General features: G+C 36.9%; 1 protein-coding gene across 2 annotated transcripts in view; it reads left to right on the forward strand.

The window, feature by feature from the left end:
- NALCN (sodium leak channel, non-selective) overlaps positions 1 to 26,234 on the forward strand; it is a 320,738-nt gene that overhangs the window by 121,287 nt on the left and 173,217 nt on the right. For both annotated transcript variants that reach the window (XM_045567531.1, XM_045567532.1), the window contains one exon: positions 22,733 to 22,864. In XM_045567531.1, coding sequence (XP_045423487.1) covers positions 22,733 to 22,864 — 132 coding nt within the window. The remainder of the gene's footprint in view (positions 1 to 22,732; positions 22,865 to 26,234) is intronic.

The raw sequence follows: 26,234 nt of genomic DNA on the forward strand, positions 1-26,234 counted from the left end.
CCCACCAACAGTGTACAAGGGTTCCCTTTTCTTCACATCTTTGCCAACACTTATCTTTTGTCTTTTTGTTTGTAGCTGTTCTAATAGAAGTGAGGTAATAATTCATTGTGGTTTTAATTTGCATTTCCATGATGATTAGTGATGGTGACCACCTTTTCACATACCTGTTGACCTTCTTTAGAGAAATGTCTACTCAGATGCTTTGCCCATTTTTTAATCAGGCTGTTTGATTTTTTTGCTGTTGAGTTCTATGAGTTCCTTGTTTATTTTGGATTATTACCCCCTTTTTAGAAATATGATTTTTCAAATATTTTCTCCCATTCTATAGGTTGCCTTTTTCATCTTGTTGACTGTTAGTTATTCGTTTCTATCAGTTAAAAGGATAGAGAGGAAAAGAGGAACAGTTTACAATGAATATTGAGAATGTTAAATATTATTGTGTGGTTCTCCTTCTATCTTATGTGGTGACAATATGGTGCTATTATACAATTACTACAACTACCCCTACTACTATTACTACTAGTAGTGATAACAGTAAGAACAATTATAGTACTAGCATCTTGTCTAAAGAGCACTTTCACTTATGTTATTCATTAATCTATCAATTGATATTTACTGAGTGCCAACTGTGTGCTAGACACTAAGATAGTTATGAAAAATCAAGCACAGTTCCCACCCTCATGGAGTTTACCGTGTATTTGAGGATGGAAGAAAACAGACAGCATTGAACTAGCAATCACAAGAGTGAGGGAGATTTTGAAAGAAATGTAAGACATGATGGGACTGTATAACTGGGAGTCCTCTCTCTTTGTATGAGAACTCAGAAGGTTTTCATGAGGTGGTGAGTAATATCTAAGCCAATACCAAGAGAATGAGGAAGGGAGTGACTAAGGATGAACTTCACTGCACCCCTGTGACATAGAAAGAGTAGCATGTATTATCAGCCATTTATGGAAGAGAAAGTGGATATTCGAGGATGCAAAAGGAGTCTCCTGAAGTTATACTTCAACCACATGGACAAGCCAGGACTAGTGCTGGGTCATCTGGTTCCTAGTCCTGTGCTTTAACCAACTGAAAAAAATATGCAAGGAATTATAAGCTCGTGAAAGAAATAAACCATCGGAGCTACTTTGAGTACCAGATCAGAGTTGTATGGGACCTGGAATGTAGTGCTTTAAAATCGATTAAGTGCTCATTAATAGATGCCTCAAGGTTGCAATCTGGAAATAGGAAGCAAGTCAGCCTCTTTATCACAAAGATTTGAGAATAGCAAGGAATAAATGGCAAGAGGAGTGTGATGACAAAACTGAGCAAGGAAATAGTAAAATAAAGGTTGGCATGGAGCGGGGCATAGATGTTGGGCTTCAAGTGTGTACATGTAGCATCTGAGAGACCTGTATATTAGACATGTGTTATGAATATAGCAGTGTGCTGGCTAAGTTTTATGAATGGTGACTCATATGGTTAGAGACTAGGGAAGACGGAAGTCAGTTCAGTATGAAGGAAGTTCCATTCAACTCAACTTCACAAGTTTGGTTCTAAATCCAGCATTCCAGAAGGAGCCAATGTTCATGAAAGAGTATGGATGAAAACTGATATGGCCAAGATGTTGTTTATTTGTAGTGAGAAGGAACTGTGATAGAGAGAGAATATATTTCCATGTCCAAGCAAAAAAAATATTAATTAAAAGAAAAGAATTCAATAAAAAATGTATTTAAGAGAAAATGCTCAAGAAATACTTGATGGCTTTTACTAATGATAAATGCCATCTAAATCTAGGTAATAGGAAAATTTCCATCTGCACCATCCATTCACTGTCTTAGACTGTAATGAAATCTTACCCCCAAGGACAAACAGTAGTACACAGCACTCTTTTTATTATTAAAATAAGCAAAATGTGAATATGTTCTCATAAAAAATTAATTATAGAAATAAAATAAAGAGGAAGAATTTACTTTAGGTCCTCTTTCAATATAGTTTCCCTCATTTCCATTCTAAGAGGTACCTTGGAGGTGAATGTTAAGAGTTGATTCTTCCCAGACCCCTGCATTTGCTCCTGCATTTACACATGTTCTCTGAGATGAAAAAGCATTTCTACCTCCAAGAGGTACTGCCATTTCAGTGTTTCCTCTTCCTGCACCTCCTCCTTTAGCACTCAGCTCAAATGTCACTTGCATAAGGAAGTCTTCCTTATCCTCAAAAAATAAACCAGATACTTCTGTTTCATGTTTCTATATCATCCAATACTTTTCATTTGCATCTATCATAATTTATTATAGTAAATTAAGGATATAATTATTTACTTAATATCTGTTTCTCTAGCCAAAGGAAACTCCATGACTGTGGAGATTTAACTGGTCATGGCCACTGCTGGAACCACACAGTAGCTTAATTCATGTGTATTAAATGAGAGAACAATCTAATGAAAGAATGACACAGCACCTTCTTGGCTTGCAAAAGTATTTATTTGATGTCTCATTTAGAAGATGCTCTATTTGTCCTCTTGGTCTTGTCTCCAGAAACTAGAAATCAAATGAATTGTAGCAATAACACCCATTTCTATAAAAAGCATTTATTTTTATGTGCATGTCTAAAACAAGCTGTCCATTTGGAGCGTGTTTCTAGAAAGTAACTTGCAAAGGTTGCATGGCTTTGGATCACTCTAGATAGTATTGCCAGTATATCTCTTCTAAACCTCAGTGGCAGAGCCTCAACAGGACATAACTCTTAACTTGCATTACATCTTGCTTCTTTCATAATTCCTTTTATCCTGAGACTTTGCTGAATTTATTTATTAATTCCAGGAGTCCCTTCATGGAGTCTGTGGGGTTTTCTAGATGTAAGAACATATTGTCAGCAAAAAGCAATAGTTTGACTCCTTCTTTCCCAATTTGGATACACTTTATTTCTTTCTCTTGCCTTGTTGCTCTGGCTAGGACTTCCAGCACTGTGTTGAATAGAAGAGGTGACTGTGGGCACCCTTGTGTTGTTCCAGTTCTTAGTGGGAATGCTTTAAGTTTTCCCCATTCAATATGATGTTGGCTGTGGGTTTTTTCATTTATGGCATTTATAATTTTGACATATGTTCCTTCTCTGCCTGCTTTGTTGAGGGTTTTTATCATGAAAGGTTGTTGAATTTTGTTGAATGCTTTTTCTTCATTTATTGAGATGATCACATGGTCTTTTTTTTCTTCTGTTTATGTGGTGAATCACATTTATTGATTTATGTATGTTGAACCATCCTTGCATCCCTGAGATGAAGCCCACTTGGTCATGGTGGATTATTTTCTGGATTTGCTGCTGAATTTGGTTTGCTACTATTTTATTGAGGATTTTTACATCTATATTGATATGGGATATTGGTCTGTAATTTTCTTTTTTTGTTGTGTCCTTTCCTGGCTCTGGTATCAAGGTGATATTGGCTTCATGAATGAGCTGGGGAGGATTCCCTCCTTCTTGATGTTATGGAATAATTTCTGCAATGTGGGTACCAACTCTTCTTTGTAGGTCTGATAAAATTCAGCTGTGAATCCCTCTGGTCTGGAGCTTTTTTTTGTTGGAAGATTTTTTTTATTGCTGCTTCAATCTCATTGTTTATTATTTGTCTGTTCAGGAGTTTTGTTTCTTCCTGATTGAGTCTTGGGCGGTTGTGTGTTTCCAGGAATTTGTCCATTTCCTTTACGTTTTCAAGTTTATGTGTGTAGAGATTTTCATAGCATTCACAGATGATATTTTTTATTTCTGTGTTATCATTTTTTATTTCTGATTGAGCATATTTGCATCCTTTCTCTTCTATTCCTGGTTAGTCTAGCAAGAGGTCCACTGATTTTATCTTTTTAAAGAACTGACTTTTTGTTTCACTGATCCTTTGTATTATTTTTTTAATTTTCTATCTCATTTAGTTCTACTCTGACCTCAGTTATTTCTTCTTTTCTGCTAGCTTTGGGTGTGGTTTGCTCTTCTTTTTCTAGTTCCTTGAGATGTGTCATTAGATTGTTAATTTTGGATCTCTCTGTTTTTTTAATGTAGGCATTTAAGGCTCAGTTTACAGAAGTCTCAGGTTACAAAATCAATGTATGTAAATCAGTAACATTCCTATACACCAGTAACAGTCAAGCTGAGAGTCAAATCAAAAACTCAATACCATTCACAATAACTAAAAAGAAAATAAAATACCTAGGAAGATACTTAATTAAGGAGGTGGAAGATCTCTACAAAGAGAACTATGAAACATTGAGGAAAAATCACAGATGACACAACAAACAAATGGAAAAACATATTATGCTCATGGATCAGTAGAATCAACATTGTTAAAATGTCCATACTACCCAAAGTGATTTACAGATGCAATGCAATTCCCATCAAAATACCAACATCATATTTCACAGATCTAGAAAAAATAATTCTACACTTCATTTGTAACCAGAAAAGAGCTTGAATAGCAATCTTAAAAAAGCAATCTTAAGCAAAAAGAACAAATCTGGAGGTATCACATTACCAAACTTCAAACTATACTTCAAAGCAATAGTAACCAAAACAGCATGGCATTGGCATAAAAATAAAGACATAGACCAATCAAACAGAACATAGAACCCTGATATAAAACCATCCACATACAGCCAACCAATCTTTGACAAAGCAGATAACAATACACTAGGGAAAAGAATCCCTATTCAATAAATGGTGCTGGGAAAATTGGACAGCCACATGTAGAAGATTGAAACAGAATCCATATCTCTCACCACTCACAATAATTAATTCAAGATGGATAAAAGACTTAAATGTAACGGATGAAGCCATAAGAATTCTAGAAGAAAATATTGGAAAAACTCTTCTAGATATCCACCTAGGCAAAGAATATATGAATAAGACTCCAATGGCAATCACAGCAACAACAAATACAAATAAATGGGTCTTGATTAAATTAGAAAGCTACTACGCAGCTAAGGAAATAATCAACAGAGCAAATAGACAACCTATAGAATAAGAGAAAATATTCACAAGCTATATATCTGATAAAGGGCTAATAACTAGAATCTACAAAGAATTCAAAGAAATCAGCAAGGAAAAAACAAACAACTTCATTAAAAAGTGAACAAAAGACATCAACAGAAGCTTCTCAAAAAAAGATAGACAAATGGCTGATAAACATATGAAAAAATGTTCGTCACTAATTATCAGAGAAATGCAAATTAAAATCACAATGAGATACACCTTACCCCAGTTAGATGGGCTTTTATTAAAAAGTCCAAAAAGAGTAGATGCTGGCATGAATGCAGAGAGAAAGGAACGCTTGTATGCTACTGGTGGGACTTCAAATTAGTACAACCTCTATGGAAAACAGTATCGAGATTCCTCAAAGAACTAAAAGTAGACCTACCATTTGATCCAGTAATCCCACTACTGGGTATTTACCAACAGGAAAAGAAGTCATTTTATCAAAAAGACACCTGCACTCAAATGCAGGTATCAAAAAGACACCTGCACTAGCAGCACAATTCACAGTTGCAAAGATGTGGAATCAACCCCAGTGCCCATCAATTCATCAGTGGATTAACAAAGCATGGTATATATATATATATATATATATATATATATATATATATATATATATATATATTATATACCATGGAATACTACTCAGCCATGAGGAAGGATGAATTAAGGCCTTTTGCAGCAATTTGGGTGAAACTGGAGACTGTTATCCTAAGTGAAGTATCTAAAGAATAGAAAAACAAATACCACATGTGCTCACTATTAAACGAACTAACTGATGAGCGCACATGTGCACAGAGGGAAGTAAAACTCTGTGGAAATCAAGCAGGATCCGTGGAAGGCATGGGCAAAAACCTATCTAATGGGTATGATGAACACTATCTGGGTGATGGGCACACTTACAACCCGAACTCAAGCATAACAAAATCAATACATGTAATCAAAAACATTTGTAACCGTGTAATATTTTGAAATTAAAAAAACGGAAAGGGCAGAGCTCCCACATCTGGAGATCAGAACCAACCAACGGCCCTCAGTTCCCAGTGTGACTGTTAGAGTTGTATGTGTGCGAATGTAACGTCTCAGAGGAAATGTGTGTTTCCTTCTACACACAGACCTCCACACTAGAACATTCTTATTATCTGTTTGAAAACTAGTTAAATAAAGAGAAGTGATCTATCCCCAAATATACTAAGGTGGTGAGTATGTCAAAATGAAGAGGAGAAAGATTGGCACGTTGGGAACAAATATAAGTGCCATGCTTTTGGTGAAATGCCATCCCAAATTGCCCCAAATTTCTAGTATCAATGAGTCCTGCAGCCTGCAATTTTTAATGAAGGTATATCTCTCTCTTAAAAGAAACAGAATTCCTTTTATATTCTTCAGCATGTGAAATAAATCTATGTTTAGAAAGATAGTGTTAGGAATAGCATCATTGAAAGGTACCCAAACCAATTCTATTTTAACAAAAAAGTAGAGTTTATTGGAATGAAACATTTGAACTGTAATTAAATTGAGTCGGTAATTTTGCAATTGTTAAAATACATTGGAAAAAATAAAGTATCAATAATATCTGAGAGATGGCAAACTGGTGGCTCAGAGTCCCTTTTTGACTGTTAGGAATTGTTGGTTTTGTTCTTAGAGTGGAAGTTTGTTTTTGAATTCAGCCCAAAGTTTAGCAAATAGAGTATTTTACATGAAAATCTGTATATACCACCCCCCTTGTAAAATAAAATGATCTGGCAACACAGGGCTCTCATTTCCACGTGGTTACAGTTTGCCAAAGCTGGATGGTGCCTGCCATATTATCTAGGGCACAGTGTCTCCATTGCACCTCAGTTTCCCAACTCTTCATATTGTTTCCACAACCCTGGAAGTGAGTGTTTTATTTACCTGTGGATTCATACATTTATTTTCCTCAGTTTAGAAAGATATTTCTCTTTATCCATGATTCTACAGTGGGAAAATAAATAAATAAATAAATAAATAAATTCATAAATATATAGAAATGTATAAAGACATACACAATTGCATGAATGAATAGAAGGCATTTTAAGAGAATGCTGTGTTTATGGAAAACAAAGAGAGTGAGCGTGTTTCTTTGTAGAGTGAATGCTCTCCCTGGGTGCTTCCTGCATAATGCTGGGCCTGCTTTCCCCATTCACATTACCTGCTGGGTCTCAGGAGGCATTTGTTTAGGTGACCTGTGAAATAAGTTATAATAATGTAAGTTTAGATCACAAAGTTGTGCATCAATTTCAATTATTCAAAAACAGTCTTTTTATATGTTTTATGTTTTTAAAATTTCAAAATTTTAAGATCATAACTCAGTATGAATGGAGACTGGCTCAAATCCCCTTGTAAATGAAGTACATTAAAAAATCATCTCTGTCCTTATTTTAGGCTAAATTGCTTTGAATTCTCTAACTTTCTTCATTGGGTCTATGTATTATATTTTTCACTTTTTATTCTGTTTTCAGTAGCTTTGTCTAGTTACTGTCAGTAATTAGGTAATTTAATAAAATCAGATTGATTGATATGGCTTAATCTTCCTCACCATTATTACATCATTAAATTAAATACACGATGTAACTCTATTGCATTATGTATTTTACTTGATGGAACTTCTGTGATATTGGGTGTTTTATGCATAGTAGTTTATTCTCTCTCTTTCTCTGAATATATATACAGACAAAACATAAACATTGCAGGCATATATCTATTAGGATTTTATATATTCCAATGAGCAGCGAGTTGGATCAAACTAGTTTTTGTTGTTTCCCTACATTCCTAATGTACATACACATATTTTACCTCATGTCAAATGTTTTAATTATTATAGTATATCTGTTTCCTCTTTATATATATTGGTTATAGAGATATTAAGATGTTTTAGAACACATAGAGATTTTCTTACTCTTCTACAGAACAATAGGCTCTGTAGGGCCATTTTGGAGGGAAATATAGGTTCCTTTGGTCTGCAATTTGAAACAGTAAATTCATTCTGTATTCTGAGACACAAATTATAATTATAATCATAGCTATAATTATAACTGCAATAGGAGTTATATGCAGGCATGCAAGGAAAGGATTCAATTTGGTGCCCTTAGCCCCTTCAAGTGGTCTATTCTGTTTTTATAATAAATGAAAATATATGTACTCATAAATTTAATGGCAAAAGCACAAGTTCAGAGCAGGAGGACTAGCAGAAAGGTATTGTTGGCCTGATAGGTTATGTGTAGTGAGTTCTCTAATGCTACTTGTTGAAATGTTTACTTCATCAATGTTAATGTTAATTATATTAATTTTGCTAGGACTTTTTCAAGTTTATCTAGTTGTTAATGAACTTCATACCATATTTAATAGGGCTAAGTTTAAAGAAATACTTAGCATGGTAAATATATGCAATTCCTAATAAATTCACTCCTAAATCACGAACAAATAAGCAAATGTCCTTTAGTCCCCCAAACACCCCCTCCCAGCCTCTGTCCTTCCTGGAATGTCTTTCTGGTTCTATCTCCACTGCTAACACACTTATCATCTAGAGTTCCCCATCCCTGTCTTTGTCCTTATTGTGGGAACAAGGTGAGTGGTAGTGAAAATGAAAAGTCTGGGAACGTGGATAAGTGAAGACACATACCTGGTTTCGTTTCCTTTTTGAGCTACAGCTGCCTCCAATGCACGTCTCCTGACATAACCTCCTTCCCTCCCACTCCTGCCTCCCCAGCTGCACACATCCTTATCTTCACTTTACTAATAAATCCCCAATACGTCATCTTTTTTGAGGGGGAATAAATCACACTATTGTAGCCTCTTAGAGAAAAGGCTCTGGAAACAGACATATTTTAGCTGTGCTACTTAGTGGTATGAGCTTGGATATGTTTATGTAAAATGGGGATAATAATACCTCTTTCCTGGGTTTGTGAGAATCAGTGAGTATTTGTTTTAGTCAGGAATTATTTGGTTGCAAGAAACAGACCATATGCTCAAAGAGAGCATTTATTGCAAGTGTAATCTGGCTTCCCAAGTGACTACTTTCTGTGCCTTTCTCTCGCTCTCTGTTTGGGCCACATTTCTCATCGTTGTTTCTGTCTGTTGATCAACCTCTATTTTCTTATTTTGAACACGAGTTTTATTCTGGTTTTCATTGTTGTTGTTGTTGTTTTGGTGGGGTTTTTTGTTTGTTTGTTGTTGTTGTTGTTGTTTTTGTTTGTTTTGCCTCTTACCCAAGTATGGCTGATTGTGACTGAGTTTGGTGGCCTCCCGGCCAAGGGCCCTAAAGAGACTCACCAGAAAACACCCAGAGGTGAAGGTGAACTGGACAAAATAGTTTCATAATAGGCCACAAAAAATGGGAGATATTGGCCAGAAGCCAATTGGAAATTGCAATAGAAGCAGCAGGTATGCTGAGGCAAATATTGGATTTTAGTACAGCACAAACCCTGAGTAATTTGAGACCTCCCTTATTAATCCCCTCTGAAAACCTCACCCCATCTCTGCAGGAACCACACTACTCAGGCACTCTCACCTGCTTCATGGAGTGGGTAGAGAGGAGACATAACTCTTTGATCATATTAAGTGGTGAGACTTGACCTCAATAGCTGTAACTCAGGGATAATTTTCCTATTAAACTTTTAAGTCTTACAGGAATTGAGAGGTAAATTAAGGGCTAAATTAATAGGCTATTTACAGTCTGACCTGAAGTTCAAATCACCATGTATAAGATAGTTTCATTTTTTATTATTTCAGAATATTACAGAGGTACAAATGATTTGGTTACATGGATTGCTTTTGTACTGCTTGAGACAAAGTTATAAGTGTGTCCATCACCCAGATGGTGTACATTATACCTGTTAGGTATGATTTTACCCATCTCCTCTCCCTCCCTTCCACCAACTTGATTTCCACTGAGTTTTACTCCCATCTGTGCACAAGTGCCATTTGGTGAGTTCCAATTTATTAGTGAGTACAGGTGGTGTTTGTTTTTAAGATAGTTTCTTTAAGGAAACACCACATAGTTTCTATGTACTTACAAATGAACAATTTGTAAATTAGTGCTATTTCACAATATAATGTTAAGTCAGTTTCCTTGCATTTTAAAAATATATACATTCTGAAATAATTTAGAAACACAGATATGAAGGATACCTATGTATCTACCCTTAGAAATAATAATAGCTAACATTTATATACTGCTCACTACGTGTCAGGCACTAAGTATTTTATAGGTATTTAATTATTGAATGCTCACAGCAGTGCCATAAATGTAGGTACTAGTGTGATCTCTGTTTTACAAATGAGGAGCTTGAGGTACAGAGAGCATAAATAACTTGATGAAGGTGACATAGCTAGTTACTGAATGGGATTTCATCTCAGGCAGACTATCTTATATTTTTGACTATTTTCATCACTGTATATTATCCTACTATAAAAATATACTACCATTGTTTCATTGATTTATTTATTCTCATATTGATAGACATTGAGGTTGTTTTCTATTGTTTTGCTATTACAGATATTCTAAGACTTTCCTTGTCCATGCCTTTTTTGCACACGTGTGAGACTTACTCTAACATATATAGGTAGGAGCACAATTTCTGGGTTAAAAGATATGAATATCTTTGATGCTATGAGATATTGCCAAATGGCTCCCCACATGATAGGGCCACTTTTGCTGCCTACTAGCAACTTGTAAGCATGCTCATTGTTTCACACCCTTGTCTACACTTGATGTTATCAGGCTTTTACACCTGATGGCATGAAATGGTATCTCATAATGTTAAGTTTACATCTCCCTGATTGAAGTCCATGGATGTTGCAAATTTTTTCCTATATTCATGGACTTCTTATATTTGCTATAGATTTCTTATTTATCTCATTTGCTCATTTATTGATTTTTCTAAATGATTTTCAGAAATTCTGTGCCTTTCTAAAGGGTATGTTGCTTCTATCTAAATAAGAAGACATTAAAATATTAGATAGAAAGACAAATCCTAGATATAAGTGCTTGACATAAGGTACGTTTTGCATCTCTACCACCTTTAGGCAATAAGGCAAATCTTTCATGGGATATTAAAGAAATCATTTATAAGGTTTCTCCAATATGTGCTTAAGTATGAATATCAGAAAGGTGAAAAGTTATAAATTGAGTCTTTTCACGTCAAGCCGACCAGTTATGTAAACTCTATGTTAGCATAAGGAACAGCTGCTAGAAAGGGTCACTCCAATGCATGATAAATAGAACTCTATTAAATTGGAGTCTCATTCCTCAGCGGCTGCTGTGACAAGCCGTTTTTCCCCTGCCTCTCAGAAAGGAGTTTTCATCTCTTGACAATTTGACAGATGTGGCTGCACACTTTTGAGCCACCTTCCAACACACCCCCATGATCTATTACAGTGAAGAAAGTCTCTGACAAGAAAATGAAAATATGTATGCATGAGACCTGGCGTGGTCGAGCTCGGTGTCTCTCTGGAAACAGCCCATTGTGTGCCTCTTTCTGTAAAGAACAAAGGTAACAGGTTCTTACCATAAGTAGGTCAAATTGTGGCAAAATTATTACTGTCATGTTTCAATGCTTTTTGAAAATATTTCCACTGAAGGCTAAAATTGGGGGAGGTGGACTGCGTGATGTGTGTATTTCAAGGTATGAAGTGACATCCTAGGCACTTCTTAAACCATCTATCTTCTTAACCCTCCCAAGACTTGCAGATAATTTCAAGAACTGATGGAGCCCACGCGAATGTAGGTTCCCTGCAGAAGCTAGCCTCTTCTGTACTCACGGACCAGGGTGAGGAGACAATATGGTCTCGCTAAGACAGTGTGGCTGAGGAGAACGTGGGCAATTTGCATAATCTCTATGAGCCTCAGTTTCCTTGCCTGAGAAATGGGGGTAATAATATCACTCAAGATTGTGTAAGAATTGGAAATGATCTACTGTGCATAAAATACATGGCATGGTGCCTGGGATGTTGTGGCCCCCTCATTGTGTAGCGATGACTGTCATTGCCGTAGGCACATGTTCACAACCCTGTTAGCTACTCGGGGCGTCCTGCCCATATCCAGGAGGTCAGCTCTCTCACATGCCCTTGGCCCAGTGACTCGCAGCCTTTAGGTCCCACCCTGCTTTCTTTCTGGGGTCTTGGAAGTGTGTTTCCAGGTGTCCAGCAGGCGTGTTTCCCAGGCATTCACACAGACACGTCTCAAATCAAAAACTAAATGCACCTCTCCCTCACCCATTCCCACAGAGAAATCAGGCTTTTCTTGCATTTCCAGAAAACTGCGTACCAACCCATAATGCCTCTCTTTGTCCTCTCCAAATCTAATCTGTCATTAATTCAGTCTTTCAATTTTTTTAAATTGTTTTCCCCATTCCGTCCTAAAATCCCTACCCTCAAAATCAGGTCAAACAAAGCCTCCTCAAGAAAGTGATTTCTGAGTACTTAGTTATATTTGCTCACCTTCTTTTCTGTTTCTCTGTTTCTTCTCTGTTGCCTCTTCCACGTAGTAGGCACTTGGCAAAACACACTGGATTATATGTGATCATACACACACATTCACATGCAGGACGCAGCCCTCCAGCCCTCACACACAGCAGACATGAATTCTTACTCCCCTCCCCTTATGCGATGCCCAGTGATCCCTCCTCCAGGCACACACGTGCACACACACATGCACACACACTCATTTGCACTTTCTAACAGCAAAACAGGAAACAACTGGTTTGAAGAAAAAGGTTTGGGGAAAAATAGAATGTAATTCTACAGTTACCTGGAATGAGAGTTAAAAACAGGAAAATAAAGTAACTAAAGGCAAAAGAGGGTACCTAAGAGGTTCATCGAAAAAGGTTAATGTAGTCTTGAAGCTAGTTATGGCCAAATCCTCAGTTCTAAATATTCCATATATATCTATTTAAATGTATATATTTAATATATATCTAATATAGCCTGACTTTACACATATATTGCAAATAATAATTATATTCAGAACAGACACCAGAAGATCAGGCATACTACAATAAAAAATAAGATTAAATTAGTGCTATCATTATTTATTTACTTATCTATCTTACTGGCAATTACGGGGTTTTGCTTCTTTAATTTTTTAAGCCTTATTGGAAGAAAGAAATATTCAGAACATTTAAAATTATTTGTACGTTAACTTATCTCAAACTAAATTCCTAAATCATTTGATGTTTTAATCTTCCAGTTTGAATGAATCCTGGTGACTCTTCGGTATTTATAATTGTATTAATTAGGAGACATATACTAACTTATGCCATGCATTTATAAAATGTTCATTGAGGATAAATTTCCATTGTCAAAGATTTTTTTGTATTGTCACCTTTAGAAAAAATGATGAGTTGTTTTGTTTTTTGTTTTGTTTTGTTTTTTGCAAGTCTTTAAAACCTTAAGCCAGGGTTTGAGACTGCTGTGTATTTTCTCAGTGTTAATCTGCGGTAGAAGGGTTTGGAGGAGCAGTGTGACTCCTTCTGTACTCTAAGGCTGATGACAGTTTTGGGCATAATAAAAAATGTAAGTCACTTTGTATATTTCTAGCAGTTCAATTCTTAAAGTTTGTTTCTCTGTCTTTCCTAAATACTTTAAATATCTCAAAATGAGTCTCTCATCAAAGACACTATGTGGTTAAAAATTAGTTCTCTTTATTTATGCATTCATCAATATCACAAGTAAGGTCTTACATTACATTAGATATACAGTGTATAAAAAAGGACAATTAGTTAATTTAATTTTTGAATTTGTAATTTCTCTCTTGAGTCTAAAACAAAAGTTTTGTGTTTACCTGCCCACCATTTAATACTAAAAATAAAAATAAATATATAAAAGTAAGTTTCAAGTGAGTCTAGATGGAGGAATTTAATTAGCTATGGAATGTCAATTAAAGTGTCTCCAAAGATCTTAAAACCATCGTGGTTTTAAGTGTCACCTGTCTAGCAGTCCTTTGGTAGCCCTTCCTAACTCCTCCCTGAAATCATTCATGAGACAAGGATAAAAAAAAAAACTCACAACAATACTGATAACTAAGATTAAGAAAGCACCTCTTGTCAAAATCCGGTGAGATTGTTCGGTAACTATGTGGTGGGTGGAGCTCTAGTGGGACAATTATAACATGTTCGTGCCTGTACTCTGGCATTTCACTTACCCTTGACTTACCCTCAGAATCTGAGGATCATGAGGAAGGGGCAGCCCTGTCACTGTCACTGGCAGAGGCTTATTGCCAGACATGGACAGTGAGGCCTCTTTGGCCAACCATCACTCTGGGTCTTCTTGTGCCCAAGGCAGAACAGTGCAGCTTCTTGGAGTGTACAAATAAGAGATTATATTACTTGAAACAACAATATTATATTACTTGAACTTGAATGTCCTAATTTGTTTTGCTCACCTTGTGTTAATTCACTAGGAGTGAGAAGGTCTCAGCACCATCACCTAGTTTAGTGCATCCCTCTTATTGGAGTCCTTCCCAAGATACCTCAGGGGAAGCTGCCTTTTTGGAGCTTGGCTCATGTCCAGTCAGCCATGTGGAGAGTACCAATGTTGCTTTCATTTAATGCAGGAGGCAGAGATATGTATAGCCCCTAAGGCTACATTCTTTAGAAGGGAGCAGAAAATGCTTCATGACCAATTCAGTACATGAGTGAAATCAAGTCACGTCAAAAACTGTTACTGAATCTACTATGTGTCCAGCATTGTAGGAACTCAGTAGTGAAGTCTATAGGAACACAAGCCTAAGAATAATACTGGTGTGATTTTTCTACCCTTTTTCTAGACACCAGGGACCATTAGGGAAAAGTATTATAGAAGTCATATTTTGATTTTTAGTATTACCCGTGTCCTGCCAAGTATGCAAGGTCAACACTTCATTGTTGAAAAGCCAAGATTTTAGCAATTTCAGTCTTAATTTTTTTCAAAGTCAGTAATGAAATCACTTAGGGGCATGGAGTTCTTAATCATCGGTAAATTATAGTTTAGCTAATTGAAAGGTTTTTGAACATGTCTTCATTTACTTCTCCTTTCTCCCACTAATCTACAAATGTATGGCCACAAAGTATGAGGAAACAAGGAGATTTTAAGGAGTATTCTTTCTATAAGATAGTTTAAATCGTAAATATCTCTTACGGCATTACACTCTAGAAAATACATGCTATCCTAAATTGAAGCTTTCATAAGGAAAAACATTATGGTTTAAAGCAATTCAACACAAACTATTTTACTGGACAGGTGGTATGGTGGTGAGCATAGCTGCCTTCCATTTTAAATATTTCTTACTTCAACTGATATTTCCAGATCCCTGTAGTCTTAATGACAATCTCCTAATGCCCAGAAATAGCTTTTTTGTGTTTCTAGTGCTTAGTGAGGCATCACACCCACATGACTACTGTGGTATTGTGAGTCATGATGTGTCTCTAAATATCAGAAGGGGTACACACACACATAACACACACACACAAAACACACACACACACACACACACATGGCCCTGCCTAGAATAACAAGGCTAAGCACCTTGAAAAAGGCCATGAAATGCTCTTTTCTTCCCACAAGGGCCACTGTTTATGATTAAAGCATGAGTTTTCAAATATCCTACAACAGACTACTGCTCCCTAGAGATGCCAGAAGAGCTGGGGCAGCAATCAAGTTGAGTAGTTAGCTATCAAGTTGAAGCAGGGAAGTCCTGACTGGTTTGCTAATTTCCGTGGTGCAAATGTTCCCATCATGGCCGACTTCAAGTCACCAAGGTGACATTACTGAACAGGAAGCTGGGGGGAGAGGACACAGTTGCAGCTCCAGCACTGGTGGGGCAAAGTGCACTCCCCTGCACCCTCAGTTCGAGATGGCTTATGCCTACATCCATGTATACGTAAACACTTGCAAAATTTTGTTTGCAGAAACTGTTATCTTTTGATGTCTCTGTCTGATGTCTCTGTCAAATCACTGCAGAGGAGAAGAGTGGGTTTTGAGAAGGCATGCCCTTGTCAAAGTGACACATCCACAATGACACATCGCTTCCATTTTGGTGGTAGTGGTGAAAACCAATCACATTGCCCCACTTCAGTGCTAATAAGCTGAGGGATGTAGGTTAGCTCTATGCCCAGGATGAAGAAACCAGCTTGCTGGGTATATTAGCTTTTGCTTAACAATAAAGCACACTAAATCTTAGTGGCTTATAAAAAAGACACTATATTTTGCTCATGTATTTGTGGATCAGCTGAGCAGCCCTGCCAGTCTGAGCCAGTATCACCTGAGCACAGCCGAGCTCACCTGTGCATCTGCAGTCAGCCGCTCAGCATCTGGCATCTCTGCTTCTGGGATTGGTTGGCTGCCAGTTGGGGTGAAGAGGACAATGGTGCCCATGGCCACCATGCAACAGGCTAGGCTGAGGTGTTAATGTGGTGGCTCAGGGCTCCAAGAGGAGCAAGAGTAAGTGCTAATGCACAAGCGTTTTCCAAGCCTCTGCTTGCTTCACTTTTGCTACCATCTCACTGACCAAAACAACTCGCACAGCTGAGTCCAGAGTCAGCATGGAGGATGCTGCCAAGGGTGTGGATACAGGGAAGTGGATTCAACTGGAGGCCACTAGGCTGCTCTACGCAGGCTGAGAGAAATTTGAAAATCACTGGCTTAATATAATAATCGATCCCACTTAGTGGTGTTTGTTTTCCACTGGGCATATATTTCTTTTTGTTAAAATCCAGTTTGTGTGGTAGAGTCAGGAACTGGTGATTGAAAAATATTAATAATAATAATAAATATTTGTTTGTCAATTTATAACTTGACATCTAGCCTTACTCTTACAGAGGCAAAAGGCCAACAGATAAAAGGATCTTCTGAAACCCCACTTTCTTCTTCCAACACTTTCACTTCCGGGTGTCCGGATTCCCTTACTCAGCTTTCTATTCCAAGAAAGAGAGCAAACCACTGTTAAGGTGTGACAGCTGGCAGGGCGTACATGGACCTCATGGATTCTCATTGCCTTTGTTGGGAGTTACATGTGGATTTTCTTCTGTCCTGGCTCACTAAGGACATGCCAGGGACAGACAGATTGAAAAGGCAGAGTCTCTAAGGACATCCATTGATTCTGTCTTCAGTATTGACAGAAGTATGTTACATTTTAATACAAATTATTTATATTGGACAGAATTATTTTGTATATCAATTGTAGAAGTAATGAATATCCTGATGTCTTCTAAATAAGGGAAGCCAAAGATGTACCACTTGCAAATGGGAGATTTATTTTAGGTTTTATGTACTTAGTCTTTTACATTGTGTTCTTGTTCTTATACTCACGGCTCATATGAAAGATGCTTTCTGAGAATTTCATCTTGTAATTGCATTGTTCTCTAAATTTGCTTATTTTTGAAATCCAGTTAAAACACAATCTTTACTATGTGGCTGATGCAATGTTCAGTGGGTAAAACTTTTTTTACTAAGATAGGTTATTTTATTTGCCTAAGCAGTAATATAAAGAAAGATTTGATTTCTGAGCTGTACATTGTCCTAATTTATATTGTGACCTCCAGGGCCAAAAGTTTGGTTTTTTTGGATGTTTGTCTACAAACTTCAGAATTTTTAAGGCACTATTTCATAGGAAAAATTACTGGGGAAATAATAGAATAAATAACTAAAATAGAAAGATTCCCTGTGAAGTACTTAAACATATATACCATAAAAAAAAAGAGGTAGCTTTAGACCTTTTTGGAAGTCTATGAATTTTCATGGTCCACCTCATAATTAGTTATTTCTTCCACTTGAGTTCTTATGTTATACCTTCTTAACCTTCCCATAAACAACTATTTCCCAATACAGAAATAATAGTAAAAGTTGTGGAGTACAAGATGCCTGCTATGGGCTAGACTTTCTACTAAATAGTCTCATTTATATACGTGTTACAACCTAGAGATGTATATGTTATCATGCCCATTTCCTATATGAGAAAACTGAGTCACAGAGGGATCAAATTAGGCCCACAGAACCAAGATTTAGCCTCAGCTTGGCCTGTGCTCAAAATTGGCATTTCATTACATCATGGCAATCTTACACTTTTTCTATAAAGAACAGATTATCTTCAGCTTTCAAATACAGGGTTCATGTACTTATACCTTCTATTCAACCACAAACTCTTGGTTAGGAAGCTGCTTCTCATTCTTTTTTAATATATAGAGCAGTATCAGATGAATTTTGACAGCCTAATAGAAGGCAAGAGAGGACCTGCTTTGGACTTAGAACATCTGAGACTACCTCCTAACTCTGTGAGCTTAGAAATCTGCTTATGTTTTCTAAGCCTGTTTCTCCATAAGTAAAATAGGATGCAAAAGTACCTCAATCTCACAGGTTTTTGAGAATTAAGTGGTGTTATTACATCAGCATGCAATATGCTTGGAATGAAGCATGGCACAAACCAAGCACTCAAAGAAACATCAGCTCGTATTTTGATAACATGTCATGTTGATGTCTATTTTAGTTGCATGAGGAGCCCTACCCATGTTTGGTATAAACTTCACAGTCTCTTGAGAGCTTTCCTTTCACAGTAGCATTCAGAACTAATGCATTAATAAATAAAAGTGACCTTTCTTGCTTTTCTGGCTGAGGGTGGACTCAGGACCATTGTTTCAGACCCATTGTCTTATCTTACTTTCTGACACAAAGCAAGATGAAAGCTTTGTTTGCTGTCATGAATTTAGTATTTATAGTAATACATTTTACAGAGACCTCTAATGGCAAGTCACCTTGTGTGTAACCCTCTGGTTAGGGAGAATTTTTTTGTGCTGGGCACTCGTTTACAACCATGTTTTTAGGAGAAGATTTGACCTAGTGTTTGTCAAAATCACCGACAGTGCTGTATTAGTTTCCTATTGCTGCTATAACAAATTACCATAAACTTAGTGACTCCAAGCAATACAAATTTATTATCTTATAGTTCTGCTGTCACAGGTCCAAAATGGGTTTTACTAGGCTACAAGCAAGGTATCAGCAAGCCTGCATTACATTTGGAGACTCTAGGAAAGAAACGGTTTCTTTGCCTTTTCCAGGCCACCTGAATTCCTTCACTTGTTCTGTGAAAGAGTCTGTGAGAGTGTCTTCGTAATGCCCCCAAATGGTTGAAACACTAACACATGCTTTTGTCTTTATGAAGCCAAACTGTTTTCATTGATTTTTTTTGAAAGAAAGAAAACACGTTTTATGATCAAATAAGCATTAAATCAGACTGTGATACACTTCACAGGCAATCCACTAAGAGTACAAGGACAGAAAGAAATCTCATCATTTATAAAGCCAGGCAGATATAATCCATTACATACATGTTTTCAAAACAAATGATATGGTTTAGTCGATTTTTGATCTTGGAGTTGGGTGATGGTGGTGGGAAGGTTGGCAGCCATTTTTGTGTTGTAATGTATTACTATATTACAGCCAATATTTGTTGTATTCTATTTTAGTCATTACGGACTCTTAAAATCATGAAATTGTGAAGTTTCAAATAATTTCATAGGTCACCCAATTTAACCTACTATTAAGGAGTATCCTCTATAACAGTGTTTCTCAAACTTTAATATGTACTTGTATCACCTGGGACCACAGATACAGATTCTGACTTGATAGCTCTGAGAGGGAACCTGAGTTCCTGAATTTCTAATAAGCTTCCAGGATGCTGCTGGTCCAGGGGCCACACTTTGATTAGCAAAACTGTAAAGCATTCCTGACAAATATTGCTGCCTTGGGGATGATTCTATTATAGTCTCTTTGCATTTTGGTAATACTAGCTGTTACATATTCGAATAAGTAGTTTTTGAATCAATGCCAAAATAATGACAAATCCAAAACTTGTCTTATTTTTTAAAGATGCAAACCAAAATGACATTGCAATTGAAGGAACTTTAAAAAATTGAATGAAGAACCTTATATAAAATATATATAAATAAAAAATATACATATACATGTATGTACATATATATGTACACACACAACTCTATATATATGTGTGCATCTGTCTTTATAAATAGGTAGATAGATTCTACATCCATATCAAATAATGCAATTATAGAAAACCTCATTATATAATATTTGACAATATTGATTCATATTTAACATTTTCCTTTATATTAATTTTTATTAGATAATAAAAATTGAAGAGTGCAAATTTGGACTGTACTATAGATATAGGCATGAGTATAAATGTAATGTCAACAGGTCATTTACGTTAAGGAAGCCAATAGCCAGTTCCAAACATTGGCTGAATTGAATTGAGTTGAAGTGGTCCATGCCGCGAGGTCTAATTTAAAGCTGGAGTTACTGATTTTAATATTTAAATTTAGCTACTGCACATGCTTATCACCTTAATTTTTATTTAATATTTTAAAGTTATTACTTTGGAGAAAGTCAGCCAAGCAATGATGATTATAGTGTATCAAAATCCATTGTAAGTGATTATTTTAATGACTCTGCACCAACAGGGACACGTAGACATTCAGACAAAAAACAACCTAATTATAATGACAGCACCAAAGTGAAGCTGTGACAGTTACAAAACCAATTTAAAAGTTTTTTGACAGCCATGGCTAAAAGCTTTGTTTGGCCCTTCCAGTAATAACAGTTTACTTAAGACATAAATCCACAGCTAAGGAAAATAGAAAGAAAGTTGTGGCTTTTCTGTCATGCAGATGAAATGGAAATCCGTTGAAATGTTTTTAACAGAACATTATGTTGAAAAGAATATGGAAAAGGAATAATAGTTATGGAATTTAACTCTCACAATGCAAGAAAGACTAAATAACAATAAAAATTCTAAGAAGAATAGGAACTTGCCAACGGATTTGCTTATCTATGTTATGAAAGTCAGTAGTTCCTGCAAGTAAATCGATGTGCATGTAAACATGTTGATTGGCAGTTCTGAAATTTGGAATTGCCTATAAAATAAAGTCAAAGGCAATGGATATAAGAATTTATCAATAGTCATGGTGACAGGAAGCCTTACTAAAAATCTGCTTTCCAAATGGCTCTGACAATTCTCAAATTATTTGACCCTTAGCATCTATGTTTATCCCATTTGGTTCTGGACCTAGTCTGATATGCAACATAATTAACTCTTTGCCCTTGGGCAATTATTTTCTCATTCTTGAACAGAAAAATGCTTGATTCACAGAACTGCATTTTATTTTTACTGCAAACCTTTATAGAATGCTTATAAGGTGCAATCACTGTTCAAAGCACTTTACAAATACTGACTCATTTCAAATTGATAACCCTTTGGAGTGGGTACCTTTATCTCCACTTTACTGATGAGAAAACTGAGGCACAGAGAGATTTAAGTAACTTGTCGAGGGCCACGAAGCTGGTAAGTGGCGGGGTTTCAGCTCCAGGCACTTGGGCCCAGAGCCCTTGCTGTTAATGAGGACTGCAGGGTAAGAAAGACCCCGTGTGACACATACATAGATGCATAGAGATGGGCAGTGCTCAGAGGAGGCTGTCCTTGTCCTCTCATCCCATTTTCAGGCTGTGCTTTAGTTAGGCTCTTGTAGTTGCAAAGACTGAAGAATTCTCAGGTCAGATAAACCAGTAAGGAAGTACGTCCATGAGTAGAGAGAAATGAGACCTCGGAAAGAGGATGTGTGATGGCGCTGGTCCCTGGGCAGTTGGCACCAAGGGATTCTGTGGCTCAGTGGCTTGTTGTTAGTGGCTCAGTTCCTTTCAATAGATCAGCTTCTCTCTCCTCCTGTTGCCCAGAACCTGCAGCCTCTACTCTCTCCATTTAGGTTTTCCCTACCCCACAGTGGACATCGGGCTCCAGAATGGACTTTAAGTAGACTTGGGTACAGAGCCTGGTTCTACTGTGTACTTGCTGTGTGACCTTGGAAAATGGCACTGTCTCTGAACTCTCTGTGAAATGTGATATATATCCCACCATGTAGGGCTGTGGTGAAGATTAAAAGTGGTAAAATAGCACACATATAATATGGCCTGGAACACAGTACGCATTCAGTACATGGTAGCTATGAGAATAATATTCATTATTTTAATGCTTAATTATTTCCATCTCAGTGTGGGCAGTAGACTTGGACCGGACTTGGGTTCAAATACCGAATCCATCTTCAATATTTGTGTGACAGTGGGCAAGTTATTTAACTTCTTTGAGCCTCAGTTTCCTTATCTATAAAATTAGAATAACTTCCTAGGGTTGTTATGAGCTAATTTATGTAAAGCACCTAGAACAACGCTAGGCACATAGTAAGTACAGTATAGATGACAGTTGTTACTAGCTGTAGTATAATGTTCAACAAATATTTATGGAAGTGATAAGTAAAAAAATAAATAAATCTTAGGTTTTCCCCACGTTGGCAGTTGTAGGGTCATCTCTAAAATGTTTTCATCCACAGTTTTCTGTCAACACAGAATAAAACAATACTTGTTTTGTCTGAAGAGCTTTTCAAAAATCATTGCTCCATACAGTTAGCCAATAAAAGTTAAGGTGCAAGCTATACACAAATTAAATGAAATATAATTCCATTTTTAACCAAAAGTCTCAGATATTTTTAGCTGCCTACAGGAAAGATTTCTTCGCTCACACTCTTCAGCAGTAAAGGACATTGAGTAATTTATCTTTGAAGCCCGGTTTTGCAAAGCAGCGTATCACAAAGGCACTGTTGACCAAGGTCTAAGCATGCTAGTTAAATTTATTCACGAGGTTTATTTCTTTGTTAAGTGTTTATCTGTTTTGCCTCCTCAGAAAATGATGCGGTCGTCTGTTTTCCACATGTTTATCCTGAGCATGGTGACCGTGGATGTGATAGTGGCTGCCAGCAACTACTACAAAGGAGAGAACTTCCGAAGGCAATACGACGAGTTCTACCTTGCAGAGGTGAGCAGCTCAGTGGAGTGCTAATCACTTTTCATGGTGAAGATGAACCTGGAATAGTGTCTTTTATAGATGTGAAAATTAATCTGTTTATTAATTACTTGACTTCCACGAAAACTAAATCGTCTGCTGCTTAAGTGTTTCCTCTGGTCACTGGGTTGCCTGATTCATTTCCTGTCACCATGGGCCTGAGCAATCTTCCTCACAGTATGTCGCGTTGCCAAGGTAACCCTTTTTCCCTGAGTCTTATTCTTGTGATCTTGCTGTTTTCCTATCCACGTCTTATTTTCTGTCTCTTTCTCATGTTGCATTAACTGTTTCCTACTAAGTGTAATCAAGCACCCATTCAGAAGATTGTAAATAAGCAAGTCAGCTCAACAATACCTAGCAGGGGGCTAGAGGGAAATTTAGAGGGATAATCTAATAATTACTGCACTTAGGAACAGGTGTTAACAACCTGCAATAAAGATTCCAAATCAGTAGCAGGTAGGTTTAGCCATTAGGTAAGCCTCTCTCTAGCATCCTACATACCATATGAGAGTTTTGGAATAGTGCTTCTTATTGATTGTGTAATGTTGTTAATATTTGATTCTTAATATTTTTAATGATTTCCAGAAACCAGTGTATTTCAGTGTGAAAAAAATTACATCTAAAATATCTTAGAATTCAGTGGTTATATATATATTTATGAAAAAATTGATTGACATACAGAAACTCATTCTTCATGGAAGTGAGGTATACATATACAGCTGTGCTATACTGCAATAAGCCCCATATGTGAAAAATTAAAATTAAAAGGCATAAAATCACAATTTGATTATATTTATTACAAAAGCATTTTTCACATAAAATATCAATTTGCCACATAATTGAGTTCTCCTAGATACCCAGAATTCTCTCAGTGAATTTAAAAATGGATTTGATTAATTGATTAAAATTCGGTCTACCTGCACACAAGCTTTTCTGAAAAAGAATTGATTATATATACCTATTTGTTATAAACATCTCTGTGGAAAACTTTTAAGTAGTCACTTACGAATTCTTCTCTTCATGGAGGTTTGTTTTCTGGAACAAAATATGATTAATACTAACCTTTTACTGAAGTACAGTCTCTGTGACACAACGCTTGCCTAACAGCTACCTGGTATGTTGTGGAGCTTGCAGTCTAGCCAGAAGAATACACAGTAAACAAGATGATTGTTATGCTGTGGAGAACTAATGACAAGGACTCATGAAGAAATTACATCCAGCCCAACACCTAAAAAATAGGTATAATGTTGCTGAAAATCTAGCACACAAAGAATGGGTTGTTATGAAAAGCAGAGGGAAACCTGGGCCAATAGTAATATTTGCAGGTGGATTTCTGACACGGGGATAGGACATTGAAGGAGTCCCCACTGACTGATTCCTGTGTTCCTGTGAAGTGTGAAACACAGACTGCATCCAGTCTGGTGATGAGACAGAGCACAGAAACCTGGAGTAGAAAGAGAAGAGGGAAAAGGTACTGCGGAGTAAGCAAACAATTAATTAAAGATCCAGCACATGCAACACTAAAGGTCCAACTGAATTTGGAGATTACAAATTTATGATGATACCAATTTAGACAGAAAAGTGACTTTTTAGGCCTTGTATAAGAAGGAGAAAAAGGCAGTATTTAAGTGAATATGCTTTAGCCTTGTTTTTAGGTGGGTGGAGCTGAGAAAAAAAGGAATGGAGGAATATGGGTGACTAGCAGAGGAGTTGAAATAATAACCCAGTGGTCTAGGCTGGATGTAAAAAGAATAGAAACTAAGGGGAGAATGAAAGAGCAAAAGGGAAGGATTAAAGATATCCATATGGTCAAAGAACAGGTATGGTTGAAATGATGGAATAAGAGAGCTAGAAGGTAAGTTTTTGATTAGAGTGAGATCCAGGATTTTACAGTTTCAGAGTAATTCTGAGTAATGATATACAAAATCTAGGATGTCATATGGATGTGGGTGGCTTCAACATATTGCTGGAGTCAAGGCAAAAATGGAAAGGACTGTCAAAGCTAAGGTGCTGGCTGACTCTTCACATGGACAGTGAGGTCATAGAGAACGAGGCCAGTTCTTGGAGAGAAGAGTGGAGTTGGGGAGCAAAGTCAAGGGGCACGTGAGAGTGACTAATGGACAGATTGGTAGAAGGCAGCCCCAGGGGAGTGGGTAAGGGAGTGTTTTAACCTCACGGAATACATATCAAAGGAGTGTCAGAGTAATGGGGCATCTCTTCCTTGTCCTCTCATTGTGCTACATGGGGCGTCAGAGCATGAACAGACCCCTCTGGAAAGGGCTGTGGCGGGAACTCATGCTTTCGGAAGAGAATTGGTTGAAGCATATATATAGGAAGCAGATTCTGTGAACGGAGATGGAGAATGTAGAGGAACTTGTTTAATGCAGAGGAGACCCAAAGCTTAGTTAAAGATTCTGGGTAGAGAGAGTTGGGAAGACAGGTGAGGTGAAGAATTATACAAGAGTATTAGAGTCAGAGGTTAAAAGCTGGTGACAAAAATGCTGGGGAATGCAAACAGAAATGAGCACAGGTGATTGGGATTATGCTGATCTCTCTGGGAGGGGTAATGTGTATATGACATAAGAAATCACATTCATATTGCTTTTGCAGCCCAGCCCAGAGGGAGCGCTAGGACATACTAAACCAGTGCTGTAGAACAAGTGAATAGGCCATCTACACTGGGAACAAAAAGGAAGGGAATTCTTTAGTAAATTTTACCTAATTTTTTCACATACAAAATTGGCCTCTTTCCTAACGTGTTCATGTATATTAGATGATTTATCATCATACTGTAAGAAATTCCAACAACATGTCAAATAAGTTAACATTACAGAGTTCACTGATTAGTCTTTAAGTGCATTGGTAGAGTTCAGGGGTAGTTGATAAATCCTTGACATTTTTTGTGTGTGTATAGTATTAAAAATAAAAATATCCTCAACAACAGAAAGACAGGATTTCACAGTAGAATCCAGTATGTATTATGTGCCCAGTAATTGTCCCTTTCCCAAACCACTAAAAGTAAATTTGGTTTTAATGAACCAGGTAGTGAGATAAGTTTTGGAGATCTAATTTACAGTGTAGTGCCTATAGCTGACCACGTATACTTAAAACTTTCCAAGAGTGTAGATCTTATGTTTTTTGTTTTTTGTTTTTTGAGACAGAGTCTTGCTCTGTTGCGCAGGCTAGAGTGCCATGGCATCAGCCTAGCTCACAGCAACCTGAAACTCCTGGGCTCAAGCAATCCTTCTGCCTCAGCCTCCCAAGTAGCTGGGACTACAGGCATGTGCCACCATGCCCAGCTAATTTTTTCTATATATTTTTAGTTGTCCAACTAATTTCATTC

The sequence above is a fragment of the Lemur catta genome, chromosome 13, assembly GCF_020740605.2.
Source record: "Lemur catta isolate mLemCat1 chromosome 13, mLemCat1.pri, whole genome shotgun sequence".
Classification (NCBI taxonomy): domain Eukaryota; kingdom Metazoa; phylum Chordata; class Mammalia; order Primates; family Lemuridae; genus Lemur; species Lemur catta.